Source organism: Vigna angularis, chromosome 9, assembly GCF_016808095.1.
Source record: "Vigna angularis cultivar LongXiaoDou No.4 chromosome 9, ASM1680809v1, whole genome shotgun sequence".
In the NCBI taxonomy this organism is placed as follows: domain Eukaryota; kingdom Viridiplantae; phylum Streptophyta; class Magnoliopsida; order Fabales; family Fabaceae; genus Vigna; species Vigna angularis.
Genome location: NC_068978.1, coordinates 24,034,052 through 24,054,654, shown reverse-complemented (window position 1 = coordinate 24,054,654; position 20,603 = coordinate 24,034,052). Strand labels below are relative to the sequence as shown.

Here is a 20,603-nt window from a genome sequence, read left to right as displayed (position 1 = left end):
ACATTATTTTTATTTACTATCTTTGATTTAAATTATTTATATTTTATCTTAGAAAATAAGCATTTGATTTTAATTTCACTATGTTTAAAGTCCAAATATAAAGTATATTACATTTAATAATTTCTTTAACCAAATGAATTAAGTGACCTATAAATGCTCACTTATTGTTGTTTAGTATGTATATCCTAATCGTGTGTCATAGAAATATTTTTGTTAAGATTTGAGTACACTATAAATTCAACTTACAATATTAATCTAATATTAATCTACTGAGGTAGAGCATTAATAACTTCACATTCAGATTATTCAACTACTAAAACATTGTCTTCTCCTTTAAAGTAAAGTTGACAACACAAGTTTGGCAACTAAGCACATAAAAAGAATTCAATCCAAAAGATTAATCACATTAATTAAGGTTTTCCATTCTTTTTCTTGCTAAAAAGTATCTCTTAATCAAAAGTTATCATACGCGTAAATTAATTGGAATGGAATTTTACTTTCCTAAAACTAAGTTGAGACTAATCCTAACTTTAAATCTACTAAATGTCATTTATCACTCTCATGTGCATAATTTTGACTAAGAAATAATGTAGAGATGATTCTAAATGTATATATTTCGATCGTAAGTCTATTAAATAATATTATTAAGATTCATATTTCAGATATTATTTATTTTAAAGTTTAAAATTTTATATTAATTTTATTTTTAAAAAGTATTTAAAAAGAAAAATATATTTAAATTATTTTTAACCTTAATTCTTTAATAATGTAAATATATTAATATATATATATATATATATTTTTTTTTTTTTCTATTACCGTCTTTTAAATGCAACATGGCCTACAGCTAGCTGTTCTTTAATTCGGTTATTTGTTCACTTGCTTTGATTTGTCCTGTCATAAGGTAATGGTAGTTATTATTATCTACTTTTTGTTGGTCTTCAGAAGTTGCTTTTCCATGTATTGCTGGCCCAATGTACTGTGTGGTTCCACCAGTGATTTTATTGGATATAAATTCTCATCAGAAAATTTGAATAATGCATCAACGACGCAGATATCTATACTTCCTATAGTCCACGAGTAGCATTATTTTCCTCATATTTTTTTCATTTGATATTTTCATAATTTAAACAGGTTTAATAATGATGATTGAGTAAAAGAGGTGAACCAGGACAAACCAGTTTTTCAATTAAGAACCTCTTTCTTATAAAGCATGGTTTTGAGTTAGGTGGTGAAATTTATTTTGTTTACAATTAAAAAAAAAAGTTAATTGGTTTGAGTACCATATGTATCTAGTCCTTTTCCAACAATCAAATTCAAACTATACAACTTTATTAATTTATTAGTTTGATACATTTTCAAACATTTTAACATGAGTCTATATTAGGTAAATAATTTAAAAACATCTCAACTACCTCCGATACTTATAAATGATGTCGTTCCACTAAAACTTCAACAACGGAATGCATGATTCAAAACACGCAATTTGATTTTCCATTTATTTATTTGGATGGATGAATTTACTATTAAAAAATATTTTATTACAAAAACATTGTATAAAATAAAGAACAAGTTGTGACAAACTCTTGTTATGAAATTTGCAATAAAATATAGTCATTAAAAAGGGTGTCACAAAATGTATATAATTAAAGGGAAACATCACTCTGTCACAGATAATGACATAAAAAAATATTGTAATAAAATCACAATAATATATAAGGATTATATAAATTTATTTATCACAAATTATAGTGAGAATCGCAAAATTATTTGGCCACTTAAATAAGTATATAGTAGCCTACTACATTTATTTGGAAGAAAATATGAGGTTTGAAGCGTGTTGGAAACCTCACATCGATTAAAAAGTAAGACCAGTTTATAATATATAAGTAGGTATAAATATCATTTTAGAAATCAGTTTTGTGGAGTTAAGTTAGACTTAAAGTCCATTTTTTAACATGGTATCAAAGCTATGATTAGAATTTATTCTAACGATATTTGTTGTTTGTTGGGTATGTTGTTCTACCCGTTATCAGATCGCTATCGGATCATCCATTAATATTTAGTCTCATATTTGAGATGATGTTTTTGATTGAAGAGGTAAAACTATCGTTTAAGTGAGAGAGTTAGATATGTTAAACAAGAGATACAAGTTTGATTGCTTGAAAAGAAGACCTATAACTTATGCGGATGAGTGTGGTCATGTCACTTGCAACGACTGTTTAATGCTTAAAACAACATCCATTGGAATGGCCACATAAGAGTTGAATTAAGTAGGCTTATGCAGGGAGCTAAGTTGCTTAAACATGGGAGCTAGGTTGCTCAAGTGTGAAATTGAGCTGACTTAACTATTCCAGGTAGGTTACTTGAATGGGTGAATATTGTAGTGTATACAAAATACTAAGCACATTCTACTAATTAATATTTCACATTAATATTATTGTGGTTATGTATAATTCAATATAGTTACGTCAGGCTACTCATGATTACGGGTGAGTTAAATCTAAATTAGAATGAACTTAATTTTGTTATCAGCAGTTAATAATAATTAATATTATATGATTATTTTTAATTTATAAATATTCAATAAATTTTTTATTAAGTATATTCTTATCAAAAGAAAAATAATTTTATTAGACAACTTTTTATTAATGAATAATTATTTGTGATATTATATTTTGTTAATTTTAATAATTTTTTTGTGACAAATATAAAATTTATCACTATTAATTATATTACTAAAACACTAAAAACAATGTTGACTAAAATAAAACAAATATAATATTTTTTTGCCACTAATATATATAAAACTGTAATTTTTTAATAAATATATAAAAATAAATTTGTAAAACATTATTAATTTGTCAGTAATAATATAAACAACTATTAATTTATAAATATTTAATAAATTTTATATTAATTATATTTTTATTATACATTTTTTTTAGTTATCACTATGAAAATTATTTCTGATAAATACAAAATTAATCACAATTAATATGTAATAGTAACAATATTTTTATTGATCACTATTAATCGCATTTTCACAAGATAAAATAATGTTATCTTTGGAAGGAAGATCTCACATTCAAGTCTAAAATAACAAAGTTTAATTTTTTTTTCACTACTAATACAAATGTGTGTCTATATATATATATATATCAGCAATCTAATAAATAATAATCAAGAGCTATTAATTTATAAACTAGTAAGATGTATTTTAGTTTTTTAATAAACAAGTGACATTTTCTTTTCCATACTGTTAAAAAAAAATATTTGTAAGAATTTTTTTTTCATGAATAATATATTAATACTGGAAACAATTATTGTTATCACTATTTTTTTCTTGTCACAAAAGCTTATATTATTTTCGGAGATGTTAATTCTAGTAAGACTTTTTTTTTTCCAAAAAACAATTTCTTATTTTCATATTAATTTATATTTTTTATTCGATTCTTGAATTTAAAGATTATTTTTCTTTACCACACTTTTATTTTCCAATATTTCTATTATCTTTTAGAATAAATAACAGCCTCCAAAATCTATTTTTAAAATTTATCTATGATTCACTATTCTATTTTTTTCGATTTCGATTATAACACTAATCAACTCGTAATTGAATCATATGATGAATCATTTTATCTTTTGTTTCATATGATGAATATTACTTTTTGTTATCTTGATTTTCCAATGTTTGATGGTTATAAACTAATGTCATTTGGTCAATATAATTGGCTTGTATTGTTTAGTTCATGTCAAAATGAACTTGACAAAACTATGTTTAATTTTTTGAGCACATGATAGATAAAGTGTGAATATTTTAGGCACACGTTAACTTGAATAACAAAAAATACTTCTAATTTATTAAGAGACCAAAGCATTAGATTATGGACAACATTATGCATATAATCTTATAATAAACATTTGTTTGATTTCTCTACATTACCTATTGTCTTTTCATTTTATCCTAACCTTTGTTAAAATGCACACTTTATACTTTAATCTTTAAGAATTCTTCGATATTTTGTGATAAATATCCATCATAGAATTTAACAAATATAATGTTTAAAAAAACTCTAGAAAGATTCTCGTTGGACATTAAGATAACAACGTTATCTAGATGTGAAAGTGCACTTCTAAAAGTTCAAGGGGAGCAGAAGAAGAGCTTAATTAATGAAAACAAAAATGAGAATACCATGGAAAGCATAAAATCCGAATAGAAGTATGCATAAAGAACCAAAAAAAAGAAGAAAAAAATGAACAAAGATGGAATACAAGAAGAGGGAATAAGGAGCTCAAAGGAAGCATGCCACTTAGGGAGGCACAAAACTCACCAACCCAAGATGAGTGATGTTGCTGCCACTTGAGAGTTATCCTCAAGATAAGGTTTCAGGAAGAAGACACTCTAAAAAAAATAGCTCCTCACAAGGTGTTCAAATATAGTGTTTATCCTTAAAAATATTCAATCCTTACAATATTCTAGGAGAACCCCTTCTATAAGTGTGAAAAATGGTCTATTTACAAAAACATAAATCTAAGGACTAAGGTGAAATAATACAAAACAAAGTTCTAGAAACTAGGTTAACTAAAATAGGTGTCTTGAAAAGGAGAGAACCCTAACTTGGTGTCCAAGCCTCCAAGGTTGACCTTCTAGAAGAGAAGATTAATCTTGCCTTCCAAGACTATCCAAAATAGGCATTAGGCATGATTGTCTCTAAGGGTGAGGTTATCTTACACTCTAAATAGTATTATCCTCCTCCAAGTTGGCATATCTTTGAGTTTCTTTCATCCATCATCTTTTGATCCTCCCCACTCAAGTTAAATTGGAGACATTGTTTCATACTTAAGTGGATGAGTAAACCTCCATAATCACTTGATAGTCATAATTGGATTCAACTTGGTCTTCAAACTCTTCGTATCCTTTCCATTCCCTTGCACTTTACCAGGTTGGACTTTCTTAAGGAGGATGTATATCTACCACTGACCCCTTCAGTGCAACTCAACTTCTTCCTTAAACTTTAGAACACATTGTCAGTTCCTGTTTTCTTTGCATGGTGCTCCATTATCACTACAACAAATGAAATGTATTTAGAATTAGCTGTATAGTACTTCATACTCAGCATATAAGAATAAACTTACAAGTCATGTCACCCACAGGACGTGGAGACATGTATATTTTAACTATTTCCCTAGTCGGTAGGCAGCAGGGAAGTTGAATCAGGATACTTAATATTCTTTTATCCTTATATATCATGTTATGCTTTGACCATTCTTGGTACCTAGTTAGATTGTTGGTCTAGTAGAAAGGGAATTTAGGATTGCCGATCACATCATAAAAATGAGAACGCCCCTTATCGGATAACCATTACTTTGAGAAAACCATTTTTAAATTTCTTGAAAGACTGGGTATAAGAACCCAACAAGCATGTCCTCACTTGACTCCCCAATGAAAGCCAAGTAACTAGATGCTAAGGACATGTATTATACAAATGTAAGAAGTACCAGTGTAGGGTCTAACCCCAATTATTTACATACAAGCTATAATGTTGCATGCAACCCCACTTATTGGTGTGTAGTTAGGTAAGAGCCATATTCAAAATGTGTAGTACCCCATTGTGAACTTGTCAAAGGGTAAGCAAACGTGTAGCTAAATGAAAAATGCTATGTATACATAAAAGAAATTTTTGGGATGACCCTATCGTCCATGGCAGACATAATTTATTGAACTTGTCCTCTCATAAGTTATTATGTCTTAGAACATGGCCCCTTCAAAGATATATATACTATTTAACCATGACCTCAACATAGATGACCACTTAAACATTGATGTATACATCTTAACCTTTGGGTCTACCCACTCGTATCTTCCCCTAGGTGGCCACATAGACTTGGCTACCTCATTGAAAGGTTCCTCTCTCATCTCAATATTCACTTCTCTATTAAATGGAGATACCATTAATGGATCACCACACAATGACTTACTACTACTCAGCTCTAGAATATCCCTAATATACATACCAAAACTACTAGATAATGACATATTTGATGCTATGTGGAAATTAGATCATTGGTTACTCTTGACACAGATACTAGTACCACAAGAATAAGTGCTACAAGAACTTAAATGAGTAATATGGTTTCACTATTTATAAATTTTTTTGTGACCCGTCACCTCCTCCTCTTCAATCTTAACCTTTACATCATCTAAGATTTAACGATCAAGGAGTAACGAATATTGCACACTTCTAAGTCTAACACCCATCAATCAACCCTCTTTGTCGACTGCACTTCTCGAGGTTTGGGGCTAGTATACTTATAAGGTTACATAGTCAAAGAAATACAATTTTTCTTCATAAATGGAACGAGAGCCAAAGGCCAACATCCTTATAACTAGTGCATATCCTACTATCCGACATCTGTGGAATCTTTTTATAAGTCTTTGACATATAACATGTTAAAGCTTGAGGGGCTAATGTACTTCACACGTCCAAGTACATCTCAACCATGACCTATTTATGGCTGAGTACATGTTGGCTTATTGGATCGACATGTATTCAACCAATACATACTCGATTGTGACATATTTATATCAACAAGATCGATTGACAATGATAATCCACAATTTATATAGGAAATAAAGGATTACTCCAAGATTAACATATGATTAGGCCATGTGGTCCAGACCCATCTAAGTAAGGATCATGAACAATATTAAATATAACATGTACTACAAGATATATTAATTAAATTTATTAATTAGTGCATATATTACCATATGATGCTTTTGGCTTACTTGAATATCATATTGCTTTCCATAAGCATAACTAGGAATGACAAAATTACATGTGTCCGTGGTTATCCGCAAATAAAATCCATGACGAACAGTTGATACTCACGGATAACGGGTGACAAGTATTTTAATACCCACTTATAAACGGGTCCGGCGCGATTATTATATTACTCGTATCCATGAATATTTGTTATCCGCAAAAGAAAAATTAATTTATATTTTATTAAGTTAAATATAATTAAAATTAAAATTATTTTATATTTTATCAGGTTAAATTTAATTAAAATTAAATTTTAATTTATATTTAATTTAATTTAATTTATATTTTTTTTGTAATTTTATTTAAATTTTATTTTAAAAATTTATAAAATATATATTTTTTAATATTGATGAGCGCGTGGATTTTAAAATACCTATAGATATCTTTTAAACTAGACAGTTTTTTTTTATTGATCAAATTTTTTTGGAATTGAGAATATTAAGAGAATATATTCCATCTTTGAAAAAGCATATTTTTTAATCTTAATAAAGGTGAATACCTGCATGTTTCCTGCTGAATAATTTTACATATATTAAATTGAACCTTATTGAACTTTCATTTTCTTTAATAACTAAATACCTTTCCATCTCATATTTACAAAATTACATATATATATATATATATATATTTAAATATTAAAATTGTTATTTTTCTACCTTTTTATCAATTACTTATAAAAATAAAAAAATTGTAAAGTAATAAAGTAACTTTTATTTTTTATAGAGACGTGAATACACCTAGGTGGAAGTATACGTGTTTTCTAGTATAGTATACATTAAAATGGTAGTAATTATATGATGAAAACTGCATCAGTCCAGTGCGCGTAACTGAAGAAAGCGAGACAAGGGTAGAATTGCAATTAAATTATATTAACTCAAACCTCCCTTTGAAAGTGCTAAAACATGGGTCAAAAAGTGCCGAAACATTTGCGCTAGTTTCCTCTGTCTTTTCTTTCTCCACCTTAACTAACCTCACACAGATGGAACCAGAAGAAACCGCCGCCACCGCCGTAGACGGAAGTGGTGACGAGGGACTGCTGTTGTTAGAAGGCAGTGATGTCGGCGGTGGAAAGGACAGAGTGAAGGGCCCTTGGTCGCCGGAAGAGGACGCCATTCTGAGTCGTCTCGTGAGCAAGTTCGGCGCCAGAAACTGGAGTCTCATCGCACGGGGGATCAGTGGAAGATCCGGCAAGTCGTGCCGTCTCCGGTGGTGCAACCAGCTTGACCCCTCCGTTAAGCGCAAACCCTTCACCGGTACGTGATCGATATTGGTACTGTGGGTTTGAATTTAAATTTGACTTTGTTTTTGTTTGATTTAATTTTAATGTTTTAGAATTGACCTTACGAATGGATTGAATTTTTATCGTAATGTTTTTGTGTATGATCTTTTGTTTTTATAGTTTAATGGGTTATGTGGTTCTTTTTTGACTTTGCTTGGACATTTGGATTTGCTGTGTGCATTATTGTTTCTTAATGGATAAATCCTGCCTTTTTATCTTCTTGTTATTTCAAGAATTTTCTTAGTGTCATATTGAGATGGTGATTGGTTAGTATTATTTGCTATAGGGTATAGCTATTACTCGCTGACTGATGCTGTGCCTGTGAGTATTAATGGCTATAAGGTATCTGCGATTCTTGATATTGTGGGAAAATGTGGTTGTTGTAGCCGTAATTTCAGTCGCAATGGCTCAACGTTGAGAGAAAAACCTTGACATTGCCGCCATGGTTGTGGTTGCAGATTTTTTTTACAACCATAGTAATCCGTTTTCTTTTTATTTAGTAATTTTTTTTGAGGCCAAATTCTTGAAACGTTAGATTATTTGGTAGGCCTGTGTATATATTCGTATGATTTAGTGAGTTAGCTAAAATGATGTTCCATCAAGTTAAATGAATAAATTTATGTCTAGGAACCTTAGCTCAAGTAGTACCAATCTTTTTGGAAACTACACCTTAAATGTGATAAAATTTATAGATTAAAGAGAAGCAGCACTTCATGTAATGGTTTACCGAATCACAAATGGAGACCAAAGAAGTGAACCATCCTTCCAAGGTACCCCTTATACAACTGAGCAGCTGCTTCAGTTTCCAGAATTAATGAATATGCTTTCTCTTCTACCAGAGCCAAGGCCACAATCTTATAAACTTTAGCAGCCCAATCAATTCTATTACAATAACTAGCTATTCTCTGGGACCTATCAATGTCAGTTGCTTCAAGTTCAACCATGTTGGCTTTTCTACGGGCTAGTAATTGGGGAACTTGTTTTGCCCCTTCTCACCAAGATTACCAAATCCTGCATTCATCAGTAAATCCATTTTCCATAAGGTACCTAATCTTTTGTACAAGCTTCAGAAACGACCTCTTTAGAACCTTTGAGCTGTCACCTGTATCACATTTATCCACATCAGATCTTATGTCTTCTTTCTCAAGAACTCAAGCAAGTGCCCTGCTTAACCTGCAAGTTCATGAATGTGAGTTGATGGTAGGAGCTGGATCAGAATCATAAAGAAATCTGCCTTTACTGGAAAAGAATAAGGGAAAAGACAACAGAATTTTGAGGATCTGCACCTCCCAATGCCCGATGACCAAAACTCTTCTCAATTGACAAGACGGCTCTTTTTCCATCTCTCTTATTGATAGGAATTGTGATTTATTTCTCTATTTATCCCTGTCGCAACTAACTGACCAATAGAGCAGATTGACAATAAAATGTTGTTTAACGGATGAACCTTCAGATTTGGTTTCGTCTGTTGTACTTTCAAGAAATTCTTAACCTTGGGCTACCCACGCACTCAGTTTCCGCCATGAATGTTGGGAAATTAAATCTTTTTGGCCCAAGATTTTTTACTCATCTCAGAAGGACTCATAATTGTCTTACTTTTATGATTCTGTTTTCTCCTCATTTACTCTTTTTATGTCTTGTGAAGCGTATGTTCTATTTCTTCATTCAGTGTCACCAATAGTGGAATTCCTTCATTACCAACCATCTTTTTCTGAATCTTTGCCGAACTAGCGGACACGAGAAGTAATTTGTAATAATTGATTCCGTGAAGAACTTCCCATTGTTCTTCAAGGCTTCCATTCTGTTTTCCTTGTCATCCTCAAGTATGTTGCTTGGATACAGGTATATTTTAGGATTTTTTAAGAGATAAAGGGTATGGTACACCTTTAGAAAAATTTGTTATAGAAACTGGATCCAAAAACTCTAAAGGGAAGGAACTCTCAAATGGAAAAATTAGAATTCTGTATAGAACTTACAATGTACAAAAGTTTACAAATACAATATCTAGCACTTCAAGGGTCCAAAACCTCCCACTAACAATCCTATTTTCTCCTTGTCTCCCCAAGACTCAAAAATAGACATATATATACCTAGCTTCCCCTCACAACAACTATATAACCACTAATTGGTTTGTCGGATGCTTGAATTAAATCAATTGGCTGTATTTTTTACCCTTATATCTTCTTTCATAGACCTTCGTAATAGGAGGCCATATCCTAACAATGTGCATATAAAAATAATATAGTTTTATATGAAAATAACTACATTAACAAAAGTTGATAATTCTATCCTTTTTATCACGGTCTCTGCGCATCTTCATCTTCCTTATTTGATCTGTTGTCATGGACAAATCTTTCTTCCTTCCTCACCGCTAATTGAATTTGCACCTTCCTTAGATAACTTTTTGTTTTTCTTGAAATCACATAACATTTTTTTTATCTCTTTGATGTCTGGGAGGTTATGTTTCAGAATGGCCAAATCCATCTTCACTTCCACATACACTTTTCCTTGATCGCTGAAAATATTTGCTTCTACACTCAAGTGACACCAAATTGTTAATGATTTGCGAATATGACATAGAAGACAAAATATCAACTCAAAAGATTTCCCTAAGCAACAAATCTGGGAAGTTGCTTCATATAAATCTCTTCCTACAAATCATTGTTGAGGACTTTGACAAAGAAGATTACCATCAGTAATGGACAACGACCAACGGTGGCAAACAACAACAGACATCAAGGACTAGATTTCCATTAGTAGCTAACTGATGAGTGCATATTGATGTCCTCATGTAGCCTTTAATATTAGATTCTTAATTCATACGCTATTGTTGAGGCGATCAAATTAATACTACTAAACTATAGCAACTTCAGTATTGCTAAGATATAAGCCAACAAAATAGAAAGGGTAAATTCAATCATAAGTTGTTTTCCAACAAACACGGAATTGATTCTTAACAAATTAGTTTTTATAAAAGCTATACTAAAGGGGTTAGTAAAATAATAAAGAAGATAAAGATAAAAAAAGATTAAAGAACAAAGTAACAAAAGATAGAAAGAAAGAAATTTATAAAGAGATTTAAAAAGATAAAAACAAATATAAAGAAAATAGGTTGATTTCACTACTTTTTCAAAATAGGATTCACTATTGGTTATCTAAAGATTATTGTTCAATTAACTATTGTCTTAGATTTTCAAATTAATCAATGTAAATTCTCAATTAATTTGTTGGCGTTCTCACTTTTAACCAAAGTACATTCTCAATTAAAAGCAATAACTTTGTAGATTAGATAAATCATAGTAAATTTAACCAAAGTACATTCTCAATTAAATATTACTATGCCTAATCATGTCTATTCTTTTACCTTTTATATCAAGTAAAAGCTAATTAACTAAAGTACATTCTTGATTAATTCTTGTTAAAGTTTTTACTACTAATCAAAAAGTACATTCTCAATTAATGGCAAAAACTCATTCAATCATATGAAAGTTTTCTGACTTTAATCAAAGTAGATTCTCAATTAAAATTAAAAACTCTTGGACTCATAAGATTGATATGTTATGTAGATTTGAGACCATGCTAAATTGCTATGATGTAAAAATCATTACTTTTACTTGATTAAGAAGCTAAAGACATAGATAAAAATAAATCACAACAAGAATCAAAAGAACAAACAAATTTATTCATCTAACCTCAGAATCTAGTTAAGAAATTACAGTACAATCAACCCTAGAGGCTTAACATTCCATGGAATGATGAAATAACATGAAAATAGAAGAATAAAGGGTGGAGAACATGAGAGAAGAGAGAGAGGACGAAATTTGAACCCCCCAAAGGGTTCCTAAGCTCTGCTAAAGTGTTTCCCTAGGTCTCTTTATATAGAAATTGGATTAGGCTTTGTTTCAGGCTTTTCTGTTGTTGTAATCTTCTTTATGATAATGCAATCTTCTCCAATTATCTTCTAAATAATCTATAATATTCAAAATATATTTGATTGTTGTGTAGATCTAAAAATATTTGAGAAGATATTTGCTAGACTAAAAAAGATTTGGCAAATATTATCTTTTTTTAACAAGTGGACTTTAAGCTTAACTTAACCCCATAAAACCGGCTTGTAAGGTGAGGTTTGCACCCACTTATATATTATATATTTGTCTTATCTTATCTCTAGTCGATGTGAGACTTCTAACACACGCTCTCACGCTGAGGTATAAACACCATCTCGAGCGTGAGACTAGACATTAATGGGTGGTCCGAGAGCGACCCGATAGCGAGTGGAACAATATGCCCAACAAACAACAAATATTGCTAGGATAGGCTCTAACCATAGCTTTAATACCATGTTAAGAAGTGGACTTTAAGCCTAACTCAATCCTACAAAACCAGCTTGTAAGGTGAGGTTTGCACCTACTTATATATATATATTATAAATTGGCCTTCTCTCTAGTCAATGTGGGACTTCCAACACTTTTGATATTTATTGATATAGTTAAATAAGGTAACTATTTAACAATATCAAATAAAACATCTTAAGATATGTTTTTCCCAATTTATCTTTAATCATTAATATTTATCAATTATCAAAGCCCTTTTGGTAGAGAAAACCGCAAGATCCAATTTTTGTTGCCTATTCCCTCCTCTTAGCTTAGCCAAATTTCTTCACTTTTTCATATTATGCTTGGATTGACTTCTTGTGGTCTTGATTATTTGTTATTCTTGGATTTATCTTTAAGGTGTCATGAAACTTTAACCAATTTATTTTCACACCTTAATGAGCTCAACTTAGCTGCAGCTGCACTAACACACGTCAACATATCCAAAAAAACATTTATGCAACGAAAAGCTATTTTAAACATTTTTTTGTATCTCATGCTAAATAAACCCAATTATAACAAATCCTAATTAAAATGTTCTATTAAAGTATAAAAACCAATTAAGAATCCAGTATTAAAGGTTAAATGAGGGCATAAATATGCACTCATCACTAACGAATGGTGACCTACAATGCCTGACAGTGATAGACTATAGGGACTAGATTGAACCACATAGAAACAGACTCTCCCTCACGGTGAACGACGGAAATGACAGCGTCGATGACAGACAATAAAGGTGGAAGATTTGGCTCTTCAAGAGAATGATCTACTTTATTCATCAAAGCACCTAGAAACAAACTCCCCTCATGGGAAACGACAGTAGACAGAGGCAGCAGACAGTGGACGACAGTGAAAAAGACACTGTAGTGAACTGAAATTAGAAGAGTAGAACTCAGGTACTCAAACAAATGTGTTGAAAGAGAAAATTCTTAGGACAGATCAAAACTGTGTTGTGAGCTTGAATTTAACTTACATTCTCCTTTCATAAGAGCAAGAATAAAACTCAAAGTGTTAGACAAGGACCAACACAAGCAATGGAGCATGTGGGTGAGTTCGATAAAAAGCGATAAACCTTACTACGGCTTAACATACTTCAAATAATCGTGAAAGAGAGGAGTACTTTTTAGAACATAAGACACATGTGGTGCTTGAGAATGAGGCTCGTCAAAAAGTTTGTTTTCAATCAATTTCCAAGAATAACTTTAGAATGACAACATAGCACTTGTAGTTATTTTCTTCAGTAAATGATGTGTGATATCATGATGCCAATTGTAGTTGGTGATATGAAATTGAAGGCTGCGTTGAGGTTGACGATTGAAAGGAAATATAAACACTCGGTCAATTTTATTGAAGAACAGTATGGCCAATACCTGTTGTACTATATCTAAGCTTTGACCTGTTGTGAATTTAATTTATATTAGTTATTCCAGTTATGTTATCACAAGTAGTATTCTGTCTCATTCATCATACTTTTTTTCTGGAAGCACATACTATAATATATTCACTTCACTGATTGTTTTTATATCAACATTTGTTGCGTTGTCTTAAACAACTTCTGGCTTAGAACAACTTTTTTTCTTTGAACAACATTTGTCGATAAATAGGACAATTTCTTTTTTTGTGAGCAGATATGCTCAGCCAGGTACAAATTGTAAGTGTCTACACTATGTGATGATTCGAGGCATAATAAATCCATTATTCAACAAACATGCATTGCATTGAAATATGTTTGTAATGTACCTCACACTGCAAGTACTGTTGTGTCCTACACTAGAATTAGAGCTGTCAGTTTTTTTTAAAGCCCCAAGGCCGACCCTGGCCCTTTTATATTTAGCCCCATTTTTGTTGGCCCATACTTTAGGGGGCTTTTTCAAAGCCCCTGACCCCCCAAACCCCATCCAGATGGGTTGTGAGTGAAGTAGGGCCAGGTTAGCCCCCTGCCCCAAAACTTGCGACTATTTCCATCTTCTTCTAAACATCACTTCACTAAGCTTGACGGCCTCCCTTCCCCTCCCTCTTGCCGCCCCTCCCTCCACCTCCTCCCGCCGTCTTCCTCGCCATGATGGACCCCAGAGGAAGCCTCCGCCCTCATCGACTCCTACCGCGACAAGTGGTCCTCCCTCGGCCGCACCAACCTCAAAGCCACCCACTGGCAAGAGGTCGTCGATGCCGTCACTGCCCAGTGCCCCAACGCTTCCCCCACTGCCAAAACCGTCGTCTAGTGCCGCCACAAAATGGAAAAACTCCACAAACACTACCGCACCGAAATCCAACGCCTCCGCTCCCTCCCTCTCCCTCGCCTCATCAACAACTCCACCACCGCTTCACCCTCCTCCTGGGTTCACTTCAAATCCATATATTCCATGGAAAAAGGCCCCAACAAACCCCACACCGACACCACCACCTGGTTGGAAGACTCAGCGCAAGGTGAATGGTTTCTTTAGATGGTTCCTATAGCTTATAAGATAAACATGTTGGATCAGTTGGGTGCATTTATCTTTTCCAAATTTATTTTCCCCTCTATCATGCTCTTTATGTTGCACTATAGTTTACCAATTAAGCACTTTTTTCTATCCATGATGTTCTAAATAAAAATAATAATACTTGTTGAATTGAAAGTGTTGTCTGTTCTGTATTTTGGTTGATATTGCAGTTTCACATGGAATAAAGTTGTTGTATTGTATTCAATCTTGCTCCAGTTCTACCGTTTCCTGAAAAGATGCAAAGGGTCCAACTTTTTTTGGCTCATGTCTCTATGCAAAAGATACCCTACTTGTCTCAAATGGCCTTTCTAGATCCACCCTAATATCAGTATAAGGGTCTAATAATTAGTTTCTATGCAATTATGCAAAATTTTGAATATAAGTGCAGTTTTGGTTTCATGCGTTGAATGCTGCAGGAACAATTTGAATCCAGTCAGCTCGTTTAACTCCTAAGAAAAAAATGCCTACAGTTTTATCTACAATTCCAACAGACTACGTCAAATTATTTCTGTTTATTCCTAGTAGTTGTGAAAAAAACTATTCTTTATGCAGATATATAGTGAAAAAAAATGCAGCAACATGTGAGATATATATAAAATTTGTAAGTGATTTTGCTATTGAAGTAAAAATATTGCTGAAGTTTTTAAATTTGATGTGAGAAGACAACACCGACTACTAGTGAGTTAATTAAGAACAAAAAGGGTACATCATTACAGATGCAGAATCACATGGTTGCAGTGATAAAATAGTATGATAATAAATAGATAACCCTGTCACTTTTATCTAAAATACAGGTTCAAGTAGGCCACAAAAGGAAGCACCAATGCTTGTGTCTTTATTGGGACTAACCAACAGTTATCTTTGTATTTACCAATTGTTTTATAAATTTTTTGTTTCTCTGTTTTTCATCTGTATCTTGATCATAATTTTTTTTTCTCTACATAAAATTTGGTAAAAAGGAAAGCCCATGGGCTGGCCCTGACCCACAGGGCTTTGGGGGTATTTAGTCCTATGGGCTTTTTTAATAAAGGACTTTTTTTGGCCCTGTGGGCTTTTTTGGCCCCAACCCATGTGGGCTAGAGCCAAGTTTTATTATTGGGGCTTATTTGACAGCTCTAACTAGAATTGTGTGATATATTTGTTTAGAAACTACGAGGTATCATCTGTCATGTCGTATCATGCCACTCCTAAAGATATAAGCTTGCAAAATACAATTCTTTTCAGATGAGGAGGACAGAATCATAGTTGCTGCTCATGCAATCCATGGTAACAAATGGGCAGCCATTGCCAGGCTTCTACCCGGAAGAACGGATAATGCCATTAAAAACCACTGGAATTCCACTCTGAGGCGTCGGGGAGTTGAACTTGATAAGATTAAATTAGAATCTGGTAACTTCATGGAAGATGCCAGCTTGGAGAAAGCAAAAGCATCCTCGGAAGACACTCTATCATGTGGGGATGTTTCTTTGAAATCCTCAGAAGGGAGAGATGTCAGTTCTGTAGATATCATGGATGATAAATCTGATGGTAAAGCACAAGCTGAGGGCCAATTACACCACAAAGTCAAGGATCCACCTACCCTTTTTCGGCCAGTAGCTCGTGTAAGTGCTTTCAACGTTTATCACTCAAATGATGTTATACAGCCTTCAACATCAATTCAAAGACCTGTGCCGAAGCAAGGTCCCATTTTACAATCGTCAAGACCAGATATGGAATTTTGTAGAATGGTTGAAGGAATTTGTGGTGATCAGGCAGTACCTCACCAGTGTGGCCATGGTTGCTGTGCTTCTCCAAATGGTAGAAAGTCCGAAAGCTCTTTGTTGGGACCGGAGTTCATCGAATTTTCTGAACCCCCATCTTTCCCAAATTTTGAGTTGGCTGCAATTGCTGCAGACATCAGTAACCTTGCTTGGCTTAAAAGTGGATTGGAGAATAGTAGTGTGAAAATGATGGGAAACACGTCTGGCAGTGCAATGTCAAATGGATCTCGAATACATATTGGCCATTAGATTGCCTAATAAATCATCATTGGTCCTCAGTGAGTACTGGATAATGGGCATGATGCAGGCTAAGTGATGATTGTCTGTTTTCCTTGCAAATGTAACAAGGCAACCAAAGTTAAGTGAATCGATTCTGTGATGTAAATGGATTCACTAGGTAAAAGTAGAATGTGGGATTCATGATTTCACGGAACAATTTTATATTTTGGGATTGACTGATTAGGTACTACATGATTTTGAAACTAACAAAAATTACTTGCATTTCTATCTATTTTGAGTTCCTGCTCTTGTGCGTACTTTGTAACTGTGAGTGAAACAATGCCGAAGGTTTTATGATTATTTTCTGCTGCATGTCGCCAAGGTTTTAAACTTTCTAGATGTTTTTATCCTCTTCCTTGGGAAAACTTTTAGCATGTCCAATTAAGAGATGTTTAAGGGTTGCTTGCGGCAACTATTCTTCTGGAGGGATTTCATGTGCTTCTATGCTGTTTCTTTTAGCAATTTAGCCTATAAATGAAGTCTAAATTTTATAAAATGAAATGTAAATTATGAATAGTTTGAAAGTCCTTAAAGTGTAAGTTGATGAATAATAACGTGAATAAGTAAAAATAACAATATATATTATCTTTGTTTAATTATGTAATATTCAATGGTAAAATTGTGCCCTATTTTCTCACATAATATCATTCTTTTGTACATGACAATATCTAGGTCATACATCTAATCATAAATGTGTTCAAAGGTATACTCGTTAATCTCTTGCATATGACAATATCTAGGTCATACAACTAATCATAAAACACTTCACTAAAATAACTAATAACTCTTTACTTATACAAAACTAAATAATTAATCAAAGTTATAACATTAGGGAGCTGTTACCTCTTGTACCACATACGCATGTACATTCATGTAACACATGTAAGCATAAAATAGTTGTAAAAAAATAATTTTTATATTTTAAAAAAAAAAAAAATTAAATAAATATAAAAAATTTATGTGAATTAAAGTATTATTTCTATTTTTAAAATGTCTATTTTACCCTTATGAATTTATAATATATTATTACTTTATTTTTTCTTCTTTCTTCTCTGCCTCTATCTCCTGAACTTTTCTTCGTCCTGAGTCTTTGATGATCATTAAAGCTTTATAAGCTTTGCAACAAGGTTCTTCACTTATTTAATAGAGGTATGAGTACTTATTTAGTAGAAGTATGAATTTTGGATTGGTTTTGCTTGTCGTCGGTGGGGTGAGTTCAGGAAAATTTATTTATGATTCTTTTAACTTTTCGGATTTATGGATCCGGAATATATTACTGAATTTGAAAAAGATATTCCGAAGTGATAAATCTGGAAAAGGTTTGTGTCTGTATTACTGAATCTGAAAAAGATATTTCGAAGTGATAAATATGGAAAAGGTTTGTGTCTCTGCTGTATTTTGAGACTACAAAGAGATTAGGTCACAGTTTGAAATTCAAGCGTGAGTTTAAGTCCTACGTTGGATATATATGAGAAAGTAAAGCACTATATAAAGATGAAAGACCCTTTAGCCGATTGTCTTAAGGTTTTGGGTAAAAAGTGGTGTCAATCCCTTATATGGTTGGACTCATATCTCATTGGTGTTTGTGTTTTCCAGTGAACCTCCTCCTTGATAGACCCAATAGTGATATCAGAGCACCCTCACCAACCTGCATGACAAACATGATCCACGCGCATGAGAGCAATCCTACTATTTCTAGTGTGTCTTTTCCTTCCATTCTTCCTTCCCAATGCTACAACTTTCTCTCCTTACCTTGCTCGTTCTTATTCCATCTTTTCTACTCTCTTCTCCACCACCTACATGCCCATCTCCTGTTTACCATCAAAGTCATGCAACATCAAATTAAAACACAACCACAACCATTGAATCATCATATGCAACATTCTTTTTCGAACTGTTTAAGAGTTAAACTTATGTGAACATGACCGATTTATGTGTCTTGCTGAGATGATAATTGGAACACAGAGTAACAAAAGAATGAAAAATGCAGCAGCGTAGAGAGAAGTCCTCCTCATTGTTGTTGTGTGGGAATTTCTGAGAAGTTATGATGAGTTTTGAGGTGCATTTGTATAATATAATTAAAATATAAAAGAGGGTGTATGTAGAAATTGAAGCGGTTCACAGGATTGTGCAAGAAGAGGTCACATGAAAGAGGGTGCAATGCAAATGCAAGAAGGTGTTGTAGGGTGGCAGAAATGCAGCCTCAACTTTGCTCTTCTATTTTCTTCCTATTACTGCATTTTACCACTTAATATTGATGTTCATGTGCATTTCGGCTAATAAATTTAGTACCCTAAGCTTTTATGTGACTGCCATCGATGCCTCTCTTCGCTACCATTGATGGATTTAGATTTAGAGCCCAAAAACAAAATGGTTGACATTTTGGAACATGTATACTAGTCGTATTTTATATCAATTTTTATAAAATTTATTTATTTTTAGTCACATCTATAGCTTTATTTCGATCTCTCTCTTTGCCTCTATATCATAATATGTTTTGGCAACCATTCATGGATTCTGTTTTCAATATTACTATGTTTTCTTTAATACTAAAAAGAAAAGAGATTCACAAGCTGAAACATGAACGATTTTATTGCTTCAAAACCATGTCTTAGTGTTTAAGAAAGTGATGCAGAAGAAACTCACGAATACTAGTGAAAAAAGTATAATGAATGACAATTTATTTTGATAGTTGTAGTCTATCTATTATAATAAGTGGATCAGTGACCTTTTCGTAATAAAATAACAATTATTATGATTAGTAAAAGAGGACCTGCGATAGAATATTAAGAGTTTTATGAGAGGAGAAAAAGGAATTTATGAAGTAGTTAGGAAGTTAGGGGTGTTGTAATGTTTGTAATTGTTAACCGTTCGGTTAACAGTTGGTTAGTGGTAGGAGAGCCTTTTAAGAAGGTTGAGAAACTCTTGTAAAGGGTTAGCTTTGTTAATTCTTTTGTATAGATATGACCTTTGTATCCTATTGAGGGAGAGTGCTCCATTGTGAGTGTTGTTTGTGTACATTGTATTCTTGTTTCCAAAGGGAATATAAAATTTTTTTTCCCTCTTCTGTGTGAGTGTGTGTTGTGGGAAGAGTTAGATTGTTTTCTTGACTAAAGAAATCTATTAACCTATTGTGATAATTTGACTGATGACATTTTTATAATAAAAATAACATTTATTATGATTGATAAAAGGAAACTATCATAAAAAGTGAAAATGGAAAACTTATTATGACAAGTGTAGTAGATCCGTCATAGTAAGTGAGGACGGCAATAAAATTGAAATTATGTTCAAAACTTATTATGTAGAAGACATGTCATGATAAAACTTTATCATGACTGTTAGTTCAACAAAGTCATAGTATGTTTAAATCTTTAATTTCTGTATTATTTTAGTATCATTCCACACAATTGTCTTTTGTTTCTCATCACACAATGTCTCTCATTTCTCTTTTTTTTCGTCCACGCACTGTTGCCTCCCCACACCATTGATGTAAGATGATGTCGTCTCCCACAGTTGTGTTGGATTATTGGGCTCCCTTCCTATGTGGAGAATAGGCCCAAATAATGTGGACCTTTATGTCTCACTAGGTTAAATAG

At 32.5% G+C, this 20,603-nt stretch overlaps 1 protein-coding gene across 2 annotated transcripts; it reads left to right on the top strand.

The window, feature by feature from the left end:
* Positions 1-7,720: 7,720 nt before the first annotated feature.
* Positions 7,721-17,234, top strand: LOC108347482 (transcription factor MYB1). Of its 2 annotated transcripts, XM_052868255.1 has the most exons (3): positions 7,945-8,083; positions 14,111-14,909; positions 16,190-17,234. In XM_052868255.1, exons 2-3 carry the CDS (start codon positions 14,717-14,719, stop codon positions 16,972-16,974), a joined length of 978 nt encoding a protein of 325 aa, XP_052724215.1. In that variant the 5' UTR covers positions 7,945-8,083; positions 14,111-14,716; the 3' UTR covers positions 16,975-17,234. The 2 variants fall into 2 exon arrangements, with proteins under 2 accessions (XP_017442242.1, XP_052724215.1); XM_017586753.2 differs by lacking the exon at positions 14,111-14,909 and having other exon boundaries at positions 7,721-8,083.
* The last annotated feature ends 3,369 nt before the right edge of the window (positions 17,235-20,603 follow it).

Bases quoted from the DNA above. Each gene is read 5' to 3' on its own strand.
- LOC108347482 (XM_017586753.2), top strand. From the start codon at position 7,810: ATGGAACCAGAAGAAACCGCCGCCACCGCCGTAGACGGAAGTGGTGAC. The intron at 8,084-16,189 runs GTACGTGATCGA...AATTCTTTTCAG, and splicing joins TAAGCGCAAACCCTTCACCG to ATGAGGAGGACAGAATCATA.